Source organism: Vanessa cardui, chromosome 14 (genome assembly GCF_905220365.1).
Source record: "Vanessa cardui chromosome 14, ilVanCard2.1, whole genome shotgun sequence".
Lineage (NCBI taxonomy): Eukaryota > Metazoa > Arthropoda > Insecta > Lepidoptera > Nymphalidae > Vanessa > Vanessa cardui.
In genome coordinates, this window is record NC_061136.1 from 3,212,833 (window position 1) to 3,237,186 (window position 24,354).

At 32.6% G+C, this 24,354-nt stretch overlaps 4 protein-coding genes across 7 annotated transcripts in view; 1 reads left to right on the forward strand and 3 right to left on the reverse strand.

The window, feature by feature from the left end:
• Positions 1-1,056: 1,056 nt before the first annotated feature.
• LOC124535232 lies at positions 1,057-7,382 on the reverse strand. The gene is made up of 5 exons (XM_047111360.1): positions 7,288-7,382; positions 3,716-3,967; positions 2,082-2,287; positions 1,688-1,831; positions 1,057-1,228 (listed from the first exon to the last, which is right to left on the reverse strand). Exons 1-5 carry the CDS (start codon positions 7,292-7,294, stop codon positions 1,142-1,144), a joined length of 696 nt encoding a protein of 231 aa, XP_046967316.1. The 5' UTR covers positions 7,295-7,382; the 3' UTR covers positions 1,057-1,141.
• A 724-nt stretch (positions 7,383-8,106) lies between these two features.
• On the reverse strand, positions 8,107-11,372 carry LOC124535231. The gene is made up of 6 exons (XM_047111359.1): positions 11,270-11,372; positions 10,416-11,201; positions 9,428-10,006; positions 8,767-9,312; positions 8,530-8,642; positions 8,107-8,333 (listed from the first exon to the last, which is right to left on the reverse strand). Exons 1-6 carry the CDS (start codon positions 11,316-11,318, stop codon positions 8,127-8,129), a joined length of 2,280 nt encoding a protein of 759 aa, XP_046967315.1. The 5' UTR covers positions 11,319-11,372; the 3' UTR covers positions 8,107-8,126.
• A 928-nt stretch (positions 11,373-12,300) lies between these two features.
• LOC124535154 (28S ribosomal protein S24, mitochondrial) lies at positions 12,301-14,318 on the forward strand. Its single transcript, XM_047111247.1, has 4 exons — positions 12,301-12,438; positions 12,520-12,706; positions 13,366-13,466; positions 14,028-14,318. Exons 1-4 carry the CDS (start codon positions 12,409-12,411, stop codon positions 14,214-14,216), a joined length of 507 nt encoding a protein of 168 aa, XP_046967203.1. The 5' UTR covers positions 12,301-12,408; the 3' UTR covers positions 14,217-14,318.
• A 2,621-nt stretch (positions 14,319-16,939) lies between these two features.
• LOC124535132 (CCR4-NOT transcription complex subunit 6) overlaps positions 16,940-24,354 on the reverse strand; it is a 212,597-nt gene continuing 205,182 nt past the window's right edge. For all 4 annotated transcript variants that reach the window (XM_047111212.1, XM_047111210.1, XM_047111211.1 and 1 more), the window contains one exon: positions 16,940-24,052. In XM_047111212.1, coding sequence (XP_046967168.1) covers positions 23,973-24,052 — 80 coding nt within the window. In that variant the 3' untranslated portion in view covers positions 16,940-23,972. The remainder of the gene's footprint in view (positions 24,053-24,354) is intronic.

Consider the following 24,354-nt stretch of genomic DNA (forward strand, 5'->3'; position numbering starts at 1 on the left):
GAATATATTTTTAGGTAACGGAGTTCCCATATTAGTGTTAAATGAAAGATAGTTTTGATATCCCCATTGCCAAAGGAAACTAAACTATCAAAAAAGACTTAAAGCCAGTTTGAAAAGGTAAGGTAGGTAGTAGTACTCAACAGATAATTAAAGTACAAACAGTAATCACTACAAAGTATAAAACAAAGTCGCTTTCTTTTTCCCTATATCTCTTTGTATGGTTAAATCTTTAAAACTAAGCAACGGATTTTGATACGGATTTTTTTAATAGGCAGAATGTTTCAAGAGGAAGACTTTTGTATATAAAACATGGACAATATATAAAAGAAACACTGATAATTTTAGATGTTTGTTTCCCGGGGCGGGTCACTAGTAGCAGATAATCCTTTCAATGTAACAGTGTGGTAAAAGGATCCATTATAGGTCCACTGTTTTATCATATTTGTACATCCGATTTAGTTCACTGTTTTAAATCCACCATAATTCACAAGTACGCGAGATAATAACCTTGTTAGATACAAAATATATATTTGAGCATCCAATTATAAATAAAAAAGATTAATATCGCATTTATTTGTTTTTAAACTGTATCAAAATGAAAGGATATTTACATTTTAATCCAAAAATTTATGAGATACTAAAATAGAAACATAATAATCTTGTATTTTCAGGCAGGAAAGTTTATTTACTTTCGTATTGTTCTAGATATCTATGCTTAAGCAAAGCTATACTAATCCAACGAAGACCTAAGATTTTCTAAAGTACATAGACGATATATTTGAGGCTTACGTTTGTTAAAAAAAACATATTGACAAATGTATGTAAAATATATTTCGTAATTATTTTTAAATAATACACTAAATTTAAACATACTATGATTTATAAGTATTTGATCGGTGTATATTTTATTATATAATTAATATATATGTATAAAAATAAATAATCTTTGCTAAATTTTAAAGCGTTATAACATCAATGGGAGAAAGAATATATAGTCACAATATCTGTATATCTTTTAAATCAGTAAATCCTTAGAAAATAACGAAATTTTATGAATAATACTCATTGTGATTTATTGTACTTAAATATATGTATTTTATAATGTCCTTGGTGTTGCTATTAGGCTATAAATCTAGATCCTTTACATAAGGACGAGGCATTCGTATTCGGACGAGCTCCTCTCTTCGCCGTCGAAGGGATAGTAGCAAGTTGCGTGGCTTGGGTGGATCTGAAAATCAACAGACAAATGTTCTCAAAAATTTAATAATGATATATACAAAATAGGTTTACTTGCAACTTGTGGTCAAATTTGCCCGATTTTTCAATTTCGTTATACAAAACATTCGATGCTAGCACCTGTGTTAAATAATACTAGCTGTGCCTGCGACCTTACACGCGTTTGTATTTAACATATCAGTTATCTGCCAGTGAAAGTCCCGTCAAAATCGGTCCAGTCGTTCCAGAGATTTGCCGTAACAAACAGACAAACATAAATAATGTAAAAATGTTATTTTGGTATACGTACCGTGTATACATACATATGCATTGAGTAAAAAAGAGCTATTTTAATATTACAAAGAGATACTACGATTTTATTACATGTATAGATAATAAACAATAATTATATATCGACAGGAACTTTGGAAGACTATTGTTATTAATAATTTGGTAAGTTATGATAGTTTACCTTTCCAGGAGTAGTGCAGCCATCGTGTGTGACCCTTCCGAAGAAAAGTTTCTCTCCGTCTGCAGTTACACCGGCTTCAACAGCGCCTGGGGGCACGTTGCCGTCGGTGGAGAACTGCCACGAGAACATAGCGGGAACCAGTACCTAGAAAAGTTATGAGAGACACGTTATTATTATAATATTGACGTAGAACAGTAGCATACAAAAATGTCCAAAAAGTATGGACGAAACAACAACAGCCTTTAAATATCCCACTGCTGGGCTAAGGCCTCTTCTCCCTTATGAGGAGAAGGTTTGAAACATATTCCACGCTGTTCCAATGCGGGTTGCCTGGGTTTGAACCCGTATCATAAAAATAAGGCGTGAATTCTGATTTTAAAATGTTCCTAATTACCTCAAACTGATCCTTAGGTATCTCTTCACCGTTGTAAGCGATGTAGCAAGCGTTCTTGGAAGGAATGACCTTGGCTGGGAGGATATCTCCTTCGTGGTGGGCTCTGCCCGCGTAGATTTCATCTCCATCGACGTCAGTACCAACACGGAGAGCTCCCATTGGGATGCTCCTCTGGCTTAAACATGCCGGAACCCAACGATATGTACCTAAAATTATATAAATAAATATTCTATAAAACAACTATAAGGTTATTTGTCAATGCTTATATTAAACTATAACAGACGTTAATGGGTCAGACAGAAGGGTGATAATCGCTTATCAACGAATGTAATTTCATGATTAATTAATAATATAAATTTAAGAATTTATAGTAAAAGAGGTTACTGTGATAAGCAATAAAATATTATCTACAGAAAATCGAACACGCCTTTTTTAAAACATTAACAAGTGGATACAATATTTGATTTATTTTAAAAATCAAAATTGTGTACAAAACCGTTACAATCAGTAAGCATAATATGATAAAATACTGATACTATTAAGTATATCGGTTTTTATCAAATATTTCGCAAACATTTTTAAGGTAAATATTATCTGTAGATAAATTGTATTAATAGCAAAAATGAAACAATTTAAACGACAAACAGAAAGCAATGGCCAAAACTCTATATGGTTTACTTTACTTATACATTCAACTATATTCAATAAAAAAAATGTGTTTAAAATTAATAAACGTGAGGCTTGAAGAGGGAAAGGAGGCGGTCTAGGAACCATAGAGAGGATTGGCCCAACATTGGCTGACGATACGCGAAACTGAAGAGATGGCACCTTCTAAATTATATAATATGTATAGCGACCCGCCCGGCTTCGCGCGGGTGCAATGCTGATACTAAATATACTACAGATTTTGTCTTGTTTCTTTACTATATTATACATGAATGATATACAAAATTTTTCCCCTATAATCAGTTTATCTATAAAAAAAAACGCTTCGAAATCAGTTGCTTAAATTTAAAGATCTAAGCATACATAGGGATGGACAGCGAATTTGTTGTATACTATGTAATGATGATTGTTTATCAAAGATTGATTTTATTATTAGCAAGTTCTCAGTACCAATAGTTACAAGTGAGCTATACGAGTTACTTTTCGGATAAGATTATTGATGTCGCCGATTGCTAATTGTCTAGTAGTTCACGACTTTAATGATGAAAGTGATATTTCAGTCAGATTTGGATAGCAACAAAAAACAATATATAAGAAAACTTTCAGTAACTAAGACTTGTATATTTGAAGGTTATGCTTGTATTTAGAAACATTTTCCTCACATAATATGTCGATTCTAAAGGTGCCATCAATTCAGGGTTCATGATAAAGTTTATATGTCTTTCACGTAATCTTATGACCAACTATTAATTAATTTTGGAAATAAATTAGTCAATAATGTTTAGAGGGTGATCAGTTAAACATCGTGCTGTATTCTTCTTTCTAATGTGAAATCAATGATGACAAAAAGAGATAAGTGATGTAATCACCCCCTAAATAAACCTTTATGAGGATGACCATAAGTGGAGGTGTGGTTAGTACATTGCAGATTACGTGAGCGACATTATCGATACCCGGATTTGACTTACTCCAAGGCAACTCGACCGTCTCCCCGGGTAATTGTGGTACATCATCTTCTGGATTAGAATCGACTACTTGGACTGCGTCTGGGGGTGGTGCTGGTGGGGGGTAGTGGTGGTGAGGAGGGTAGAAATACGCGGGATGAACTGGATAGAAAACAACTCCGGGTCCGTAGGGATAAGGATGGGGATGATCACCGGATCCCGGTGGCCCTTGTGGGTAGCCGTGTGGTGGTCTTCCACCAAAACCGTAATATCTGTCTGTGTAACACAAAATATTTGTTTAGGATTTGATAATAATGACAAATCATTGTATATTATTTATAAAAAACATATACCGTTTTTAAATATTTTTAATACTTTAAAATTAATAAAATATATTAGTAAGGAGACAAATAAGGTATGTGTATACTCTTCGTATTTGAAAATGAGTCATTTTGTGATTGTATTTTTGGGTTAATAATAATAATAACGTATATTTCGATTGAACTGTGATCTTATTAACACAACAACCAATGACCTGTCGCAAATATTCCACGTGTTATGAATCATTGCGAAGTAATCACTATTTTTCGGAACTGTAGATAGTTTTCGATTATCGATAAGCTGTTCAATTATTATTGATAATATCAGCTAAAAATATAAGTAAACGAAATTGGTAATATTATTATATTATACGAAAACTATACTTTTTTTAAGATAAGATTGTAACGTAAATAGGCTAAATTTAAAGAGGTATAACTTCGTATATGCACTTATTACTCATTGATTTTATATGTAACTATAATTCCTCAGCATAGGTGGTGCTGATAAATTATCGACTTTAATGAAGATTTTCATTGCGATAATATATTATAACACATTATGCCTTTAATATAATATTTGTAGAATTGACGTGCTAAGTGAAATTTTGATGATATCTTTTTTAAATACTAAAAAAACATGATTTTTTTCTTTTAAGTTCAATTAATGTCATAAAACCAAGACATATGTCAGTTTTTTTAGGTGTTCTATTGAGAAATTTGACAAGCGAACTTCAAATTAATTAAATGAAGTGTAGGTAGGAAACGATTTCGATTTTAACTTACGCTGATCTTGTACTAATTACAACGCCATAATTACTTAGAAATTCATTCCCTTAATACTGATTAATTGGTATCAGCTACGCTATAAACAAACTGAGCAAATAAGATAGCATTAAAGATTATCTTTAGAGGCACTTTCTTGTAAAAGTACTCCGAGATAGAGAGCAAGTGTGGATCATTGTACAATGACATTATCATGCGTAATTTTATAACTTTAATTAAAAAAAAGTTTATTGTTTATTATATAGATCCAAGAAGGTTTTATATTTTTTGTCAATTGCCATTGTAGATTTTTATGTCTTTCATTTTGAAATCGGAATTATAAATTGTTTTCTATGTTAAACAATGCAGCGTTGCTGGTGAACTTAACAGAAGCTATACGAGATAGTAAGTATAATGTTTGGAGATGATATTATGTTTAAATCTTAGTTTATTCTGACCCGAGCCGGATTATCCATTTAATAATGTAATTAACTGCTTAGCCCTCGCATGGACTAAGAGCACCATGGAAAAGTATTGAAGCCAAATATTTTTTCGTTGATTATAGTGATAGAATATCGTTGATTATAGTAATAGTAAGAATCATCGTGACTATGAAAAATGCATTATGGTTGAAAAATAAAAACATTCCGTATAGTAAAGCTTGTTTAGGTCAATTTACTCAAATTAAGTGTTTTGCATTGATTTGAAAATAAGCAAGAGTTTATTAGTTATATGATATAACAACTTATAGTTTGCAGTGTATTGACATCGCAAGACATCGATCATATGATGCAAATATCTGTCATTTGAAATCAAGGTCATTGTCCTTAATTTAAAAAAAAAGAAAAGTTACGAGCCCTCATGACATTGAGCCAAAATTTAAAAACATTGATTAGACTATTCTTATTTTAAAATATCGGTCAATAACAAATTCGTTTTGTAAGGAGTTTTATCATGCACTATACCTACACGGAATACAGTACATATATTTATTATATACTCTGTGCAATAAAAGAAAGAATAATCTTAATTCGCTTGAAGCAATAAAATTACTCATTAATTATGCACAATATAATTTAAAAAAATGAGTTTAGGTATGTTTTGTGAAGTAATTTATTTTGATGAAGGATTAACCAATAATTAATATTCTATTTAGAAACTGCAACTCGTGCAAACTATTATCATATTGTCAACTGAAAACTCGCGCATAAGAAAATAGTGACGTGGAATTAAAGGCGCTATCAGACTGTCCTTATTACCACTAAAAATATTGACATAAATCTCAACACGGAGCCTTCATTTGAGATAAAATAAGCACTACACGAATGTCATTAAATACCTTATGAATAAAATATATCGAAATGCAATATAAATTTATGATAATTTTGAAAACAATCTTGTTTATGATAATTAAGCATTATAATTTAGTTACTTTAAGTATATACTTAAACCTTTACTTTTTCTTTTATGTATGTATTGTAATGTTAATAATAGGTGCGTGTTTGTATTTTTTGGTTCATGAACTTGCTCTATCATATTTGGGATCGACGGCATATCATGTTGCCAAAAATATTTAACTAAATCACAGCCTGTCCTGTATAATTGCAACCATAATTATTTGGGTTGTTTGACAATGTAAAAGCATTCCACTCAGCCTGGGCTTACAACAACCACGAATTAAGACGGGATAATTCTACGACTAGACTCTAGACTCACATACGGCACGGAAGCCGGGCAAAATGAGTATATTTTAAATTAAAAACAAACATATTTGTTTTTAAACTTACAAGTGTATACGGACCTTATATAAAGCATTGATCTTGGCTTTATTTAAGACAGTAAAAGGTAAAGTAGCACGAATTAACATAATAATTGTTCTTCTCTGACATACATCGTCTGTGGAAAACATGATGCATTCCTTTGAAAATTACGCGCTTGCTGTTTTTATTTTTTTTTATTCGTTTTCGCGTAATGAGCCCAGAATATGCTGCCGCTATCTAGGTTTTTCATTTAAATATAAAATTTCGTAATTTAATATTAAATTTCGTAATATTTTAAGTTATATATCAAAAATGACTTTTTTTTTAATGCAATTGGCGCAAACGTTCTTATAGTTTAAGTACCTAATTATTATTTTTATAGATATTCAAACGGATAACGATAGATAATTTGACATACCTATAGATATGATAATAATGAATGATTTCATTATTTACATAATCGTAAAATTAAATAAATAGGTACGTGTCAAATTAGACTTTTTTGAATTTTCAAGGGACATATTAGAATATAGTATAAATAAAATAAACCATTCAAAAAGTAATCGAACAATTTATGTATTGTATAGGTTATGTTTTCTAGTTTTAAAGATTTTTTTTTTCTAAATTTGTAGTCTAAAGCATTATTTGAAAAGGCCATTGCTTAAGAGAAATTAAAAAAAATAGTTCACTAAAAATTTAATACGTTTAGTATATTCTAGTATATATTGTTATCAGTAGTTATCTTATCACTCACCTGCCATGTTGCGTGCGCGTCTCTCAAACGACTGATGCGATATGAGGACTTCGTTCGCTTAAGTACTAGAACTGACTCATTAAACTGATAATACACTAAAAATTTCATTTAACATTGATAAATAACATACAGGTAATTCTTTATCGTGGCACGAATGTTTTGCGAAGGGATGAATGCCATATAAAAAAGGGACCGAGTAACCATGACTAAGTATTCGTACTCATTACATATTTCCGAAGAAATATGGAAGACGGGTGATGAGGTGTGTCGCGCAAGGAATGATTACTGACAGAGATGGAAGAAAATACACACCGTGGAACTACAAGGAAATCTTAACATACTACTACTGGGTTTATACCAGTAGTGGCTTATGCCACTCGTCTTTAGTTTTGGAGCTATTCTGATCCAATGCGAGTTGATATACAATTTCATCTGAATCATGCAGTTTCATTGGAATTAATATATATACTTTGATTAGGGCTAAGGGAAACAACAGCAGATCATACATTTTTTTAAAATTATAAATAGGATAAATGAAAAAAGAAATTAGATCAAAAACTACTTTTCGCTAAGCATCTTTTGGGTTTCCTTTCCTCTCAAAGGATTTTCTTAAAACATACTGCATTTTTGGTTGAATTTTAATAGTAGGATATTTATAAGAATTCAATTCAAACTTCTCTCTCATTTCGACATTGGAAGTTAGTGCTTAGCAATATAACAAGTGACGTTATTACGCAATAAATAAATAGCATCTATCAATGTAAACGATCTTTATTAAAACAAAATGACATTATTTTTTGAGTCAGGGCTTATGAAATAATAGGCCAAGTTAAGTTAATTTATTTGCCACAAGATTTCAAAGATTCCATTACATTTTGAGCAATGAGCAAGAACTCCGGCAAAGCATAGTCACTGTCGCTTCTTCGGTATTCCTCAAGAGTCCCGTAGGTTACAAGTAAATCCCTAAGAATTTTTTTCACGATGTTCCTTAAAACTCTCGGTCTTGCTCGTCTGCTTTTTTCAGCAACCTTTATATCCGATATAACCTGAGGGAACATCGTAGAAAATAAATAATACACGTGGTAAATAAAAGTGTAACTAAGTAGTCCGTTTTCTAAAGATAATTCAGATAAATCGTTAGAGCTATATATAATAGATATTTTATTATGAGGTTAGGTTAGGTTGTAATATATATTTCTAACAGAAAAAAAATAACAAAGAAAAATTGTGTCAGTAAAATACCTTCGTTTTCCAAGATATAAGCAGCTCTCCTAAGGCGGTTCCTTTAAGATTTTCGCCGATTCCTCGTAAGTTATGACGTAGAAGTATGAGATGGTGACGACGACAAATTTCATCTAAAAATCAAATTCAAAGACCGCAACTTGGTTTTAACAGAAATATATTAAATTTTTATAGAAAATATATTTATCAAGAGAAGGTACGTGTCAAATTAAGCAAATCATAAAACAAATATCATACCTTTTCTGCAGCTATGTTCATCAAAACCGTTAAGACAGTCAATTTTGTTATTACAAATATCATCTACAGATACCGTCGCATTAAAGCTTTCGTCACAATAATACCGCGTTAGTTTCGATTCAACTTTACACGCTTTAACACATATTTTAGAACAAATTGTTGAGACGCATAGTCCGTTTCTACAAAAGCATCCATCGGCTATAATTTTACTATTTCCCGTATTGGATCGTTTTAATGCAGCCCCTAAATTTTCGTTGATAGACATTAAAAATAAATAGGCCTCATCTGCCTCATTAGCAGCGTGCGATACGAGCAATAAATCTGAATATATTGTCTTTAATAAGGAGTAGCTTTTATTCCTAAGATTTTTTATCGCCTTAGTATCAGGTATATACATTGTTGTGAGTTTTTGTAACTTGGAGATTAATTTCCAAAGATCTAACAATTTATTTTGCGTTGGTAGGCTTTCTTTCGATGCTTTTAATTTTAGCATCTTGAGAACATTACTGTATATTTCTTGTGCTTCAAATTTCTTGTAACCGGTACCTTAAAATATGAAAAAAGTTAAGTTACAATGATATTTATTTATACATGTTTGTACTTGTAATAAATTTTCCTTATTTTTCTTACATATAGTTTAAGATTTGGTAATAATACATGCCTTTTATGCAATCGATCTCATCGCTTTCATCTAAACAATCTAATTTGCCGTCACATAACGAGTTTAAGGATACTTTATTAGTACCATGTATTGAGACACAATTCCATGATGTGAGACTATTCTTTTGCGAACAAATACGTTTGCAGGCATCTGTACAGTTAGTACATTGCTCTGTGTTACATTTACATTCCTTTGGCGGCCAAGAAGGTCTTTTCGCATTAATTTGTATAAGTTCGTTGTTCAAGATATCATATTTCCTTCGTGTTTCAATTTCGTCAGATTTGGACGAACACAAGACGCGCTTCAGAGCCAGTGCAATAGAGCTTACAGTAATAGCAATTTCATTCGATTTAACTCTCACGTTTCCTTCATTAGGATCCTTTTTCAGAATCAAATTATCATTATGAAAGGAATTTTTATATTTTGCACTAAGTTGTTCTTGCATTTGTAGTACATTTTTAATTATTTGACTTCTTTTAGAAGCAGTTTTGCTTTCGTCTATTTCAAAACAATTATTGTGTCCGAGATTGGACTTGATATTCGTTACAACCTGATTAGAGTAATGCATTCTCTCCATAGCTAAAAAAAATATAAAGAAATAGGTATTAAAACCTCAATTTAGAAATTAAATTATGCTAATAGCTTAGTACACCACGTATGTTTTTCAATGACGCCGAAATTGGGACGAAATCTAACAAAATTGGGTATAGAAGTAGAAAATATTAAATCAACATCAACAGCCTGTAAATTCCCACTGTCTGCCTGGGTTAAAGGCCTCCTCTCCCTTTGAGGAGAAGGTTTGGAACATATTCCACCATGCTGTTCCAATGCGGGTTGGTGGAAGACACATGTGGCAGACTTCTATGAAATTTGTCACATGCACGTTTCCTCACGATGTTTTCCTTCACCGCTGAGCTCGTGATGAATTATAAAGACAAATAAAATATTAAATGATTAATTAATATTTAAGAAGTTGCATGAAGCTTACCTTGTGAGCCACAATATTTTTCGTCTGAACTATCTGGACAATCGAAAATGCCATTGCATAGTTTATGAAGAGGCACGATCATATCATCGTAAAGACATTTCAAGCTACTCATACTTTTTATCTTTGAGCAAGTACGATCAAAAATGTCTTGACACATTGGCGAAATTGTTACACTTTTGAAAGAAGTATTATTAACTTCTCCTAAATCGTCATGAATCGCAAGATCAATCATATCGTCATTGAAATAACTTTGGCTTTCTGTTAGATCTACGCGTCTTGTAAGATTAGAATCAATTCCGTGATCGTTATTACTTTCTTGAATTTCTTTCTTTTTCTCATCAACAGCTTCAAGCAATCTTTCTTTGATATTCTCCAAAAGCGTATGTTTATTATGTGCGGTTTTCCCTTCTAACTCATTTTCTATAAGTAAATTAATTTTGGTCCCTAAAATATCTATATTTTTAGTATTTACAAGCTTATCTGTGCTTGAGGTCTTTTCTTTATTTAATGTCCCTTCATAATTATTAGTGGTGGCATCTCTTAAGCTGTTGAAGGCTTTTAATTTAATCCCTTGCATAATCAAATCTACGTGCTTCTGACCTTTTCGGCCTAAGTGCTGAGCGGCTTTTTGTAACTTTTTTTCTATATTTTTTAGAAGTCGATATTTTTCACCATCAGACGAATGAGCTTGAATTTCACCGGCTATTTTATCAATTTTGTCAGTTATATTATTAATTTTTTGTTCCTTAATCGAATCAGTTTCTTCACTTGTAAGGCTGAGATTTACTGAAATAATTAAATATTAAGTTAATAGATCAAAATTACATAATAATATTGAGTACCTAATAACATACCAAAAAATGGTAAGATTGACAAAATAAAATAAATTTGTAACAAAACCATTTTTCTAGCTAACAGGCATTAGAATAATTTGTGTAATCGCTCTTTTATTGTTACCTATTACTAGTTTTTAATGAGCCGCGAAATAAATGCTTAAATTCTGTAATTGAAATATAAGATAAACACCAAAAATTCCATAAAATAATTTAAATAATTTAGTTTTTATGGACGAAATTTATTACTGAGACCTACATATTTCTTTATTTTCACTTATTGTGACTGTGTTTTTTACTTATGTATGTATATATTATGATAGTTTTTTTTAATTAAAATTACTGAACGTATCGATATCATGACCAATCGAGGAAAAATCACTCGTATAGTCTATTCCAATCTAAGAAGTTATAAAGATACATAACTCTTTTTTTACATATTCCTTGTGATGAGCTAATTAGCCTATATACTCTACTACAAATAATACAAAAAATCCACTTAATTACTTATATCCACTTTAATTTAACTTCAAAAGCTCCGATACAAACTCTCTTGGTGTTCAAAATGCTGCTTTTTCACATATCTATAACGAATATAAGTATAATATATATACACACACACACATAGTACATAATATTGTATCACAGATTATTCAAGAAGAGACATCTCATCAATTAGATACTGTTTATTTGGATTTTGTTCTATATATTTTTTGAATTTCATTGACACTGCACTGAATTTTTTAAAGCGAATGCTTAAAGCTAGTACAATATATGTATTTGTCAGTATTCATACTACTTTGTACTGTTTATATCTGATAGAGAATAGAGGATGTATGCACATAACGTACATATATATAACAAAGTTATTGTTTATATCAATCGCATTGATAACAGCATTTATTTTGATTGAAGGAGTAAACGACTAAAAAATTAAACAAATAGCATACAATGCTACTGTTCAGAAACTTTAATTTTAGAACTAAATGAATTATCAAGACCTATCGTTCGATTGTTTTCAAACGAGTAATTGTCAAAGTGACGTAAGAATCAAAAGACATATTGACATATTTATATTCCATAGTACTGAAGTTTGAAGGTTATGTATTAAATAAAAACATATTTATTAAAGATATTAATCTTTAATATATAGAGAAAAAATGAATACATCTATCATAAAAATCGCCCAGGTATATATATGCATTATTTATAATTTAATTATAGACAATTTCAATTTAGCCCAAATTGTTAATATTGATATTCAATTTTAGGCTACAAATGTACTGTCGCAATTTTCTCCGGTATTTGCGTCCCAGTTCCATACATCATCAGCACTCTGCAGAGTCGTTTCAGGGAAATATAGAATAACGAAGAAGAGAGACAGGCCACTAACTTATGAAATGGCTAATCCGCCTCACTATATCGCTCACCGAAAGTCTTGGAACTCTTGGAATACGTGTAAATATACCCTGTTACATACTTCATACATTCCTTACAATTTGTATTAATTATTTATATTACTTACTGTTTGATTATATAATATAATAAGTGCTAAATTTGAAATAAAAGCATTGTTGTGGGCTAGTGAAATAGATACCCCTCATATGTTTTTTACAAAGTAAATTAAAGCAACCTGTTAACTTGTTAATATCCCATTCCTCGGTTAATGTTGCTGTACTAGAAAAGGTTGAAAGATTATTATTGTAATAATGGGTATTTGGAAACATGATTTTCACATCATGCATTCACTATTTCGCACAATGTTTTACATCAACAGTGTATTTAATATGAATGATATGATATTATTTATCGAAAGCCTTTTTTTATTTATAATAATTTTGTATGTAAATACTAGTACATTATGAAATGAAGATCATCTCTCTTTATACTTCCAAAATATTAAACATTCGTTTTACACAGACTGGTTCATTTTCCAAATCAAAAAAATTAAATATTTAATTTCAATACTTATGATATACTATTATATATACTACTATACTGTAGCTACTAAAATTGTATTATGTCAATTGGAGAAAAACAAAAACCTAAACTTTAAAATAAACCTTAGCATTAATTATAGACATGAATGAGTATTATTTTTTTTTAATGTGTTACAGCAAGTTTAAAAGATGGTCTACGAAAATCAGAAACAGCAGTCGAGGATGAGTTTATCAGAAGATTCATAAATGGAACCTGGCATGGCCTTGTTTGTAGCGAGGTGAGTGTTTTTTATCAAATTGTTTTTGATTTAGTCCCAAAAATATTAACAGTTATTATAAAATCAAAATAGAGTTTGATTGAGATACTTTCAAATGGAGTATCATCAATGATGTGATGAAATTTTGTATATTAATATTGTCATTGGTACATAATAAATAGGGAAACCTAAGACAGGATGAACCTCCCCCATATACAGATAAAGCCTCTGACAGAAACTAGTACTTTCATAAACATTATATAATACTGGCTATTATTTTATCTGTAACTAAAATATGTTCTGTACATAATTATATTATACGACTATTCTTGCATTGCTTCAGTGTATCGTCACTTACACAGCCTTCTGTTGTACTGTCAAATATAATACTAATCAAAGACAATGAAATTAAGACATAGACAATTTTACAAATTATAAGGTTACATTTATCTAACTCTTATTTTTTTGATTTGGAGATTGACCAATCTATTGTATGATATTAAGTTGTACTAACGTAACTAAGTTTATTTACAATGTTTATATTCAATTCTCTATTTATCATTTTAATTTCTTAATTTTTAGGTTATAATAAAACGACAGTTCAATCATATTAGAATAGCAGCAATCATGAGACGAGCAGTGTCTCCAACAAAGATGTACTTCCTAATAGGCTACACTGAGGAACTTTTATCAACATGGATACAATGTCCAGTTACATTGGAGCTGCAAACAGTTGACAGCTACGAAGATGTCGTCTTCAAATATATTTGAACCAAGAATATTTTTGGATTAAAGCGTGTAATATACTTAGGATAAAATATAGGACTATAAACTTAGTTTTTGGAATAAGAAATAAATGTTTGTTGAAATCTATTTGTTTTTTTATTATGCTTGTCTTTCTGACCGAATTTCAAAAGTTAATTTATGCTGGAAATATACAAATAGCTTGGTTTATACACCTTTTTATGATATAGGTTGTTGCACGAACAAATGGGTCACCTGATGGTAAGTGGTCACCATCGTCCATAGACAATGGTGCTGTTAGAAGTATAAACCATTTCTTATATCGTCAATCCACCACCAATCTTTTGAATTAAGATGTTATGTACTTTGTGCCTGTAGTAACACTGGCTCACTCACCCTGTAAAACTGGAATACAAATAATACTGAGTACTTAGTGGTGGAACATCTGATGAGTGAGTGATACCTACCCATACGGGCATGCACAGAGCCCTACCGTCAAGTAAGCTAAAATTAATTGGTCAATTTATTTTAGGATTACTTTATAGGCTCGACTTGTCTCACATATCGCTAGCTGCGCATATTCATCAATTATTTGCGAGTATTATGTACCAAGAGTTCGTCTAGTGGAATGGATTGTTTAAGATCTAAGCCAGGGATAAAGATTTGTTTCTCCAATATCTAGTTAATTTATAAAGTTTTTATTAACATAAGAATTAACAACATTAAATGCTTAAATATATATATACAAATATGAACTAAAACTAGTTACTGTATAAATCTTGACCGCGTGGAATGGTGACAAGAATGCTAGCAGCATTTCCCCGTTGAATCGCAATTCCGATCCTCTGGGCAAAAAACGAACCAGCCCTCCTGTCACCAGTGGAGGCAATGAGGCGAGGTGTTATACTTTTGATGAAGCTTTTTGCACCACTACTCCAAGGGCCAAGCGTTTCGACAGCAAATGGAACAAAAAAGTAATTAGACATAATACACGAATATTTAGTTATTTTTTTGGCTTCAGCTTTTTCCGAAGCGGCACCGGCTCTTAACATTGTTTCTCGGATATGAGATGGGGCCAACGTGTCAACACATGTAGTGTCCCACACAAGGGCCCGACCTCGTTCCCAGGGAACCAATGTTAATCCATCAGGTCTCTTACCATCATCACGACTAATTCCACGAGGCTCAGTAAGAGCAGGAACGTCGATGGTGGCAAGAGCCCTTTTTATTATGTCATTAAGAGAACCGTGGCGGAAAAGCCTACCTGAACTCCTTGGGCTAGAGAGACCATGTAAACCGAAAGAGTCTACCTCCTTTCCACACGGGCATCTGTGTTCAGAACACAGAGGTGTTCCCAGTCGGAGACCAATCGATATGCGAAAACATTCATTATCTAAAAGTGTCCCAAGATTTTTAGAGGGTAATGAATTCAACCAGTGACTAGACTCTTTAGATGATAACGCGAGAAGCCTGGCACGGTCTTGAGCACTTGTTAAATTTTGTGTCAAACTGTGTAGTGTAGCGTGAACCAATGAAGAATCCCAAAGTTTTTGTTTTGTAACTTCCTTAGGGATATCATCATTAGGGCACTTTACCTTCCAGGTCTCTATCGCCTCAGTAACATTCATGATTTTTACAGATTTTGATTTTAAAATTTCTGAACAAAGGTCTGAAATGCTATGTACAGAAGAGAGAAAGGCCGGGAGGGCAACACTTGATATTTTTCTCACGCCGATGCCACCGAAAGGAATGGGAAGTGTAGCTTGAGTCCAAGAATATTCATCAAGAGATAAATTTAGAATTTTTTCTAAAGCTTTTTTAAGGGTGGCATCGATTGGATTGGTAAGACTAGGATATTTCCAGATTGGGCTCGCACGTAGAATGTACATTAATTTTGGAACGAAAAGGCAATGTTTTAAGATTGTATAAGCTATATGAGAATTTAAAATGCCCAGTCTGTTAAAATTGTTCGAAAATATTTTAATTTTTTCGTTAAGAGAAGGCTCTATGCCCTCATCAAATAGTGGTGCACCAAGGAGGCAAAGTGTATCTTTATGAAGAATTTTTATGTTAGGTGCAATTTTATTAAATTTATCTATTGCCAAACTAATATTTTTGTGAGTTAAATTGTCCGTAAAAAAAATTTCACATTTTGAAAAATTCAATTTAAGACCAATTTTATCAAATTGTTCTTTAATTTTAATTAAATCTTCAATAACGTCATCTACTTTACCTCCTATAGTTCCATCATCTAGGTACCAAACGTTTAATTTAGATTTTAAATTCGAAATGCAGCTATGAATACCTAAGCTAAAAAGAGCAGGACCCAATGGATCTCCTTGCTGAACGCCTACATTAGAAAAATATAAAAATAAATATAAAAATATCTAGTTAGATGATAAATGTTTGTGTTGATAGTTTTCTCGATATTGATGATGCAAAAAAAACACATCATTTTGATCTTTGTAAAATGGGACTTTTGCTGGGATTTATTTAATCCAGAAAGTACAGACATAAATTGTTTTCGATTTGTTTAATTTAAAATGTTGAACAAGTAAGTTACAATCGATAAAAAATTACTTTATACTTTGTACTACTGTAGTTGTACTGCTGTTGAGTTAACCCAGCCTCATGCATGCTATATTTAAAGAGAGGTGTTGTCTATGATATGATTAGTAACTCTCGTTACTAAACATATAAAGGAAACTATTCAGTGGTACGAAAAGAAATTACAAAATAAAAGTCTGATATAAAATTCATATTTTTCTTATAATTTTATTCATTCAAATATACATAATGTGTCAACAAACAGCACAGCGAGACGCGGGCCGGCGACACACACACACACACATGCACGCTCACCTCACCGCTCGACACGAGCCCAGACCGACTTCTGCACATACGCTTTGTACTTTAACGTTAACCGTCTAAGGCTCTGCATCCACTCAAGCGGCTGTCATCGAAAGGGGGAGAGATATTCTATGTGTTACGCCGCTCTCCTCCGTATTGTGCCGCTTAGGTGGACACCGGGCCTTAACATCACGCGCTGCTTGACTTTGCAACACGATATATATGTAATTAACGATCTAGTTCTGATAACGCCGGAGAATATTCGTGGTCAGTGATGAATATTTGTAATTGAAGTGTTTACAAAATCAAGCAACGTTTACAATTTGAGGGTAGTTACATCATTACATTATTTCTCATAAGATTTTTTTTTTTCTAAATTTCACATAAATGCCTATGGTGTTTCTCTCAGGTAAATTTATATTGTCTATCACAGTGACGTAAAGCATTTGTCCTTACATACTAGTGAGTTAAACATTGCGATCTTATCATTAAATCACCATAAAACACGTTTTGTAAACTCGTTAAGGTGCTTCAGAAAATATTTTTTTTTATTTTTCATTATTATGATATTATTTCTTTTTTTAAAGTCTCAAACAGTCTTTAGTATTGAGCTAATTCGATAGGGCCTGTGGAATGTCTGTCGAGATACACCTATTCGAGGCTCGCACGCTCAGGCCGGTCACACGCGTGCGTTTGTCGCGACGCAAACGCTGCACGCAATGAGTTGGGTATAGTACGACACAACTTAGATGTAGCATCGGCAAAATTCGTAAACTGATCACATCCGAATTAAGTACACTATCCCAAAACATCAATATTCATTTCTTATGTGAATATGATCTTTACACGAACGTAATAACTTGTAATGTCATATGACCTAATATATTCGTCAATTTGATACGAGGATTTACATGCTCGAAATGAACTGACGCGAGAATCTATAGCGACGACTAGCGTCGAGTGGCGCGATGGGGAGTTATTTCTATTGGTTGCATAAATCAGCAGTAATCGGTTTTATTGAATTTGCTGATGCATCAAGTTGTGTCGTACTCGTGTGACAGGGTGTGAGTCTGTTAGGAGTGCGTGCGTGCAGCGTTCGTTCGAAACGTGTCGCATAACCGGTCCAAGGGTTCCCTTGCGTGTCCGTTTGCGCAGAAGTCCAAACGGGTGACAGTATGCGACGGCTCGCTCATTGTTAGCATTGATTGTGGATTAAATATTTACAAATGAAACGTTGATAACTCGAAGGCTTCCCGTGATTTTATCGACTATCCAATACGATCGCATTATTGAACATTCTCAAACCTTCTTAACAAAACGTAACGAAATAGATGAATAATGTCTGCGAAATTATATGAAGTAGAAACAGTATCACAAAATCACATATGAATGTAGAGTTACATATAATACAAATATGTACAAAGAGAACAGACGAATTATAACGAGACAGATCGAATAGCAAGCGAGTATTTTCAATAATGCGTCAGAAAAAAAAAATAATTCTCGAAATAACGTTCCGGATGGCATCAGTTATGTAAACAAAAACATATATACAATTATGTGCGACAATAATTTCCTATTTCAACACTATACTGCTAGAACTATTAAGTAAAATTGACCATCAAAATTCTATTAAAAATAAAAGAGATCACATATAAGATAAACATTGATACGATAAAGCTCTCATTATTCATAAGCAGTGCTAGTATGGAGTAACTTCTACTGTTTTTAAATACTGATCTTACTAATCGACATATGTAGAGACGGCCTTAGCTGTCCGTACATGCTTCGGGCCTTAGTTGTTGTTTTTTGTGGAGACCAATCATATCAACTGGGTATTGAAAGTTGATACCGCGCCCCTAACCCTAACCCGACACTAAGGCCGAAACTGACGATATGTTTAATATGAATTAACTTCTTAAAGGTTTCCAAACGAGTTTGACACATCGCTAGACAGACCGTAAAACGCTCACAGTTGACATCTGTAGAAACTACAAAAAAAGTATGAAGACAACCTAATTAGAATTTAAACAATCTTTAATCAGCGATTGTTGGTATAAAATATATTTCGTATCTTAATTTACAAAATGACAAGTAAAGGAATGCGTACACTCATCTTGATGATGTACTGTTTCGTGTACTTGCTATAAATAAAATAATAAATTTTAAATTTCTTTATAATATATAAATAAACTAAAGGAACAAATAATCTATCCTACGATGACAATTTTTTTAATATATTTCCTATTAACGAGGTATAATGTACGCATTCCTTTACCTAATATTAAAAAAAAAAAAAACATAATTTAACTTAAACTCATCAGCATGTAAGTACTTATTCAAATTTCGAATTAAGAAATATCAATAGCATCTATGGATTCAGACTTTAGATTTGCTCTTTACTTTGTCCGTTGCTCGATATCGGTGGACCAAGTTACACATATAGTTATTATATACAAACGTGATAAATGCAAAAATACTAACAATATCGGATGTATTATATTCGGAATCATCAATTCGAATGGAACGATCGGACTATTCGTTTACCATTTGAGATTATAACACGTCACAGTTAACAAGGAGTATGTCGGGTCCAACGAGTACAACAGAGTCCCGCTAAACCGGATAATACTGGATTGGACCGGTTCGAAACAGATATGTCCAGATTAGGGGTTTGTTATTTATTTACAAAATTCCACTGCTTATTTTACAAAACTATATAACGTTTACATTCATCTGAGTTTTCGACGCAAAAATTGTAATGGTTGACAAAACAAGTACATATTTTTTTTTATCTATATTTATTATCTTTGGAAAATTTAGATTCGGTTCAATAGGACTCCATTGTACCATGATTGTGTTTCGCTTGAAATTCTTCCAATGTGATTCGATGAGGCGATACGGAACCGCACCAATATTTTGTGCTCACGAAACATTCACATGTAGAAAAATATCAATGTTGGTAACATTTACGAATCTTAAAATCCTACGATAATTTTCCATTTAAAAAACGTACCAGAACAAGATTATCATGATATGACATTAAAATCTATTTGTAATTAGAAAAACAAAATAAATATCCAGCGTCAGTAGTAAAATTTGTATCGTATAAAACTCCATGTCGATCACAGTAACCCTAAAAGTAATAATTTAATATACCCTTCAACTTGATTTGGCTCACAATGTTCACAATTCATCAGATAGATTACAGAGAGACGCATCCCTATCACAAACGCTAGTAACATTAAATTAAATACAACAGCACCTATCATTTGATATACATAATAATAATATAATATATTGAATAAAAAAATATTCAAAATAATAATTATATAATTCCAATGGAGAGGACATATAAAGCGTTGATACAACTATGCAATGGTCCATATAATTTTTGTAGTAATATAAAAATGTTTTAGTAAATATCACTAGTCACTCACATGAGACGAAAACGCTTCACAACGAACGCTCGATGCGAGAGTTTGGTCAAGATCGAAATAACTCTATCGAACAACTTAGAAAAACCAAAAAAAAAACTTGAAATAGTCCTATGGATGAGTTACATATGATATCAGTGTCAAGGGAATTAAATATGATATGTTTTACAATAAAAGAAAAGTTGATGAAATTCAAATAGCAAGATACTGAAACGATCTCTGTCTACGACTAGTTTGAAACGAAATGATACTTTGACCAAAGCTTCCCACATCTCACCGACAGACAATATTATTTCAAGAACTACTCGATAATGCAAATCTTCACAGAAATCGCTGCAACTAACTATTACGGCTTCATAAATCTACTATTGGTTATATTTTAGTGGAGTAAAGGAAATCACATGATTGTTTCAGAATTGCCATATCTAGTAGTTCAATAGAAACTGTTGACAATCTAGAAACTTCGCACTCAGCTGTCATCCGTACGGCCGCCGGACGGTGACCGTCCGCCGAGACTCGCGACGCAGTGACCACGACCACTCTACCACTCACACAACATTTGTACTACGCCAGTATGCTACCCGCTATTACTAACGAAGGCGGCTCGCTGTCGACCAACTCCAGACAATTCAATTTATAATCTAATACGAACTAACGAATAAAATGCATCTAACGTCATCGCAATTTTGGGTCAGACCACTAGAAGGAACGACGTGAATACTGAAACGTGACTACGAGAAAAATATACAATTTTTAAAAACTTAGAACAAACTTAATCGAAGTAATTTGTGAAATAACATTTATAATGGAGAACGGTTCGTCGCGCACACGAGCTACTTAAGACTAAGAGAGATGCCCGACAGCGACGGCCGCTGGGAGAACGTTCGTTACGAAACAGACACTAACTAACACTAAGCTAAACTTACGTACACCATACTTATAAAAACACTAAGAAACATTTGGAAGGGGATAAAAATTGGGGTAATAAGTCTCGCTGAGAAGTTTGTTGGAACACACGATGTTTTATTTCATTAACCTAAGAGCGTCACCCGACTTTGTTCGCAGTACCGCGATACCAACCGACCGCCGTCCACCGCTTCACCACCTACCGTCCTAACCTAACCGGCGTCAACACATCTATAACGACACGACGACACTTAATATGGACACTATAACCATACAAGCCATACATTGCAACGCCAAATTGTATTACAAGATTCCCATTCCTTAACGGCGACCGACCAGAGAGACGATTCGATATAGACTAATATCAAATCTCACAGATTAAAAAGTTACAAAAATTTGGGATTGTCTTTGGTAGACATTTTGACTAAAAGAAAGATTAATCGAAATATTTTACGTGAATCGTCTCAGTGGTCGCAACGCAATGAACATTATTGATTGACAAAATTCGCTTATTCTAATGGCAGTAGTAAAGATAGAGATATACTTTTGACCTTGAATTGACATATTATCATTGGTCTAGATCTGAAATTGTCTATGATATTCTTTATGTATTTATAGAAAAATTTCGATTTTGTAAATGACCGAAATAATTATAAATTAGTTAAATGGGACAGTGTATCTATACTATAATATTATAAATGTGAAAGTAACTCTGTCTGACTGTCGCTCTTTCACAACCAAAACAAGAACTGAATTTGATGAAATTTAACGTGAAACAAACCTGAACTTCAAGGACATAGGCTCCGTTTGTTGCCTAGCACATGACAAACAATCCTCCAAAAGGCGATCGAAACCGCGGGCAAAAGCTAGTTACAAATAAATTTATATTGAGAAATGTTTATAGTGTGAAATATGGGCTTGGCAAATATGTAATTCTAAGGTCATTGTATATCGTATATCTTTACTCCTTGCGCCGTTGGAATACATTATGTAGTCGTCAAACATGTTCAAACTCAAGATCTTACGTAACATTGCATAACATGCCCAGATTTTATACCTAAATAATATACAATAGAGGAATTTTAACAGTAATTAGTAAATGGACGTTTGTCAATTTGTCGACGATTTTGTGCATCGTTTTCACAATATCAGTAAAAAAACTCACTTAATTCCATAACGCTATCGAAACCTGATTAGGATTGATTTTGATTTAAATGGATTTCAAAACTTATGACTTTAAATTTTTGATTTGTTTGTGTCAAATTTAAAAAAAAGAAAAAAAAATCACCGAAAAATTAAAAAGATAAATAAAACCAGTTTTAAAGTCAAATCGTTTAATTTCGATTCCACATCAGGTTCCGACGACATACAATAAAATATCTCGTACCATTCCTCGACTGTATAATTATCATTAAACTAAGCGTAAATTTGCCGACAAACTATCATATTGAAAAAATATTCTCTCGATTCAATAATAATTTATTATTCCAAGTTATTAACGGATCCAAATGTTGCTTCGACTTTAGCGTCGAATACTAAACGAAAAAAAAAAAAATCCATTCTACCCCGCGGGATTGGGATTGCACGTCAAACTTAACTAAGCCGTATCACCGATAGAAAACTTCGAAATCATTCGAACAAGATTGAAATGAGCAATGTCCATACACTAAAACTATCACACTAGTCCCGTCACCGGACGCGATATATCATCTATTCTTATATATTCTTGTCAACTAATTTGTAACCGGTCCGGCGACCGGAGACAGCGCTCGGTACTATATTACACATCGGTTTACAATATTACTAAGGCAGTTTCCTAACGAGATACGCTATTGTATTCCATTGAATCGATCTAAAGCAAAACTTCACTCAGTTTGACATTACGACAGATAATTAAATTGAACGAACGAAACGAATGATTAACTTGTACGTTCATTCGATTGCACAATGCCGTATCTCGTTTATTACAGTACTACCAACTTTTAGAACATCATTTATTAAAAAATATAATTAATTACATTTATTTATGTAAATTATTTTATTCATATAATGAGACACGTTTGCGATAGATTGCTTTATATAATTCAATACTTATTATATTTTATGCTTATTAAATTAATTCAAAGATTATCATTAATTGAACTCTAATTTACAACGTAATTGTAAACAAACGCAATTCGAGTCGCTAAATTTAATTGTAAAAAGCATCAAAGAATAGTTCTAAAGATAAAATTTACTTATATAACAACGTACGTAAAATACAATGTACACAATGTATGAACATACAAGATTTTATTAAAAAATTTGATTGTCTATTAACATTACATAATCTTTGATTACTAGATTACATTACTATTACACGAAACGAAATCATCAGCTGTAATGATCCTTGTATTGGTTGAGTTCGTCCGCCGGGCTATACAAACGTGTCCCCCGCGAGCCAAGGTCGAGTATTTCTAAAAGTTGGTAGGTCTCACCCTCACGTGTTGGACGGGCGGTCGCGCTGTTGGTGCTGGTGTTGGTGTTGGGGTTGGTGTTGGTGTTGGTGCTGGTGTTGGTGTTGGTGCTGGTGCCTGGCGCGCGTCGAGTGCTACCTGCGCCCGATCAGGCCGTTACTGTTGCCGCTCGAGCTCGGGCACATCTCGAGCTCGACTAACAGCGGGAAGTGGTCTGGAAATACGAAACAAGGCATTCGGTTGGTTTTCTTTATGTTTAAATAAAACTAATTATAACGGATGAATCGCGTATATTAATTATTTTTAAACATCCCGACGTCTCGAGCACTTTGCAGTGTAAGTGGTCACTGTCTACCCGTGACCAAGAATTTAATTTACGCGATTCATCCGTTATAATTAGTTTTATTTAAATGTGTAATAATCACGAAAATTTAAGACAACATTTCTCTATGTTCATAAAATTATCGAGTGCCAGTTGAAAAACAATTTTCGATAAAAAAAGTCAAAATATGTCAG

Coding starts and splice junctions, on each gene's coding strand:
- LOC124535231 (XM_047111359.1), bottom strand. CDS start 11,318: ATGGTTTTGTTACAAATTTATTTTATTTTGTCAATCTTACCATTTTTT. Junction 11,202..11,269: donor GTCAATCTTACCATTTTTTG/GTATGTTATTAG, acceptor TAATTATTTCAG/TAAATCTCAGCCTTACAAGT. Junction 9,313..9,427: donor TGAGATCGATTGCATAAAAG/GCATGTATTATT, acceptor TCATATTTTAAG/GTACCGGTTACAAGAAATTT.
- LOC124535154 (XM_047111247.1), top strand. CDS start 12,409: ATGAATACATCTATCATAAAAATCGCCCAG. Junction 12,707..13,365: donor TTGGAACTCTTGGAATACGT/GTAAATATACCC, acceptor AATGTGTTACAG/CAAGTTTAAAAGATGGTCTA. Junction 13,467..14,027: donor ATGGCCTTGTTTGTAGCGAG/GTGAGTGTTTTT, acceptor CTTAATTTTTAG/GTTATAATAAAACGACAGTT.
- LOC124535232 (XM_047111360.1), bottom strand. Junction 2,288..3,715: donor GACGGTCGAGTTGCCTTGGA/GTAAGTCAAATC, acceptor ATATAATTTTAG/GTACATATCGTTGGGTTCCG. Junction 1,832..2,081: donor TACCTAAGGATCAGTTTGAG/GTAATTAGGAAC, acceptor TAACTTTTCTAG/GTACTGGTTCCCGCTATGTT.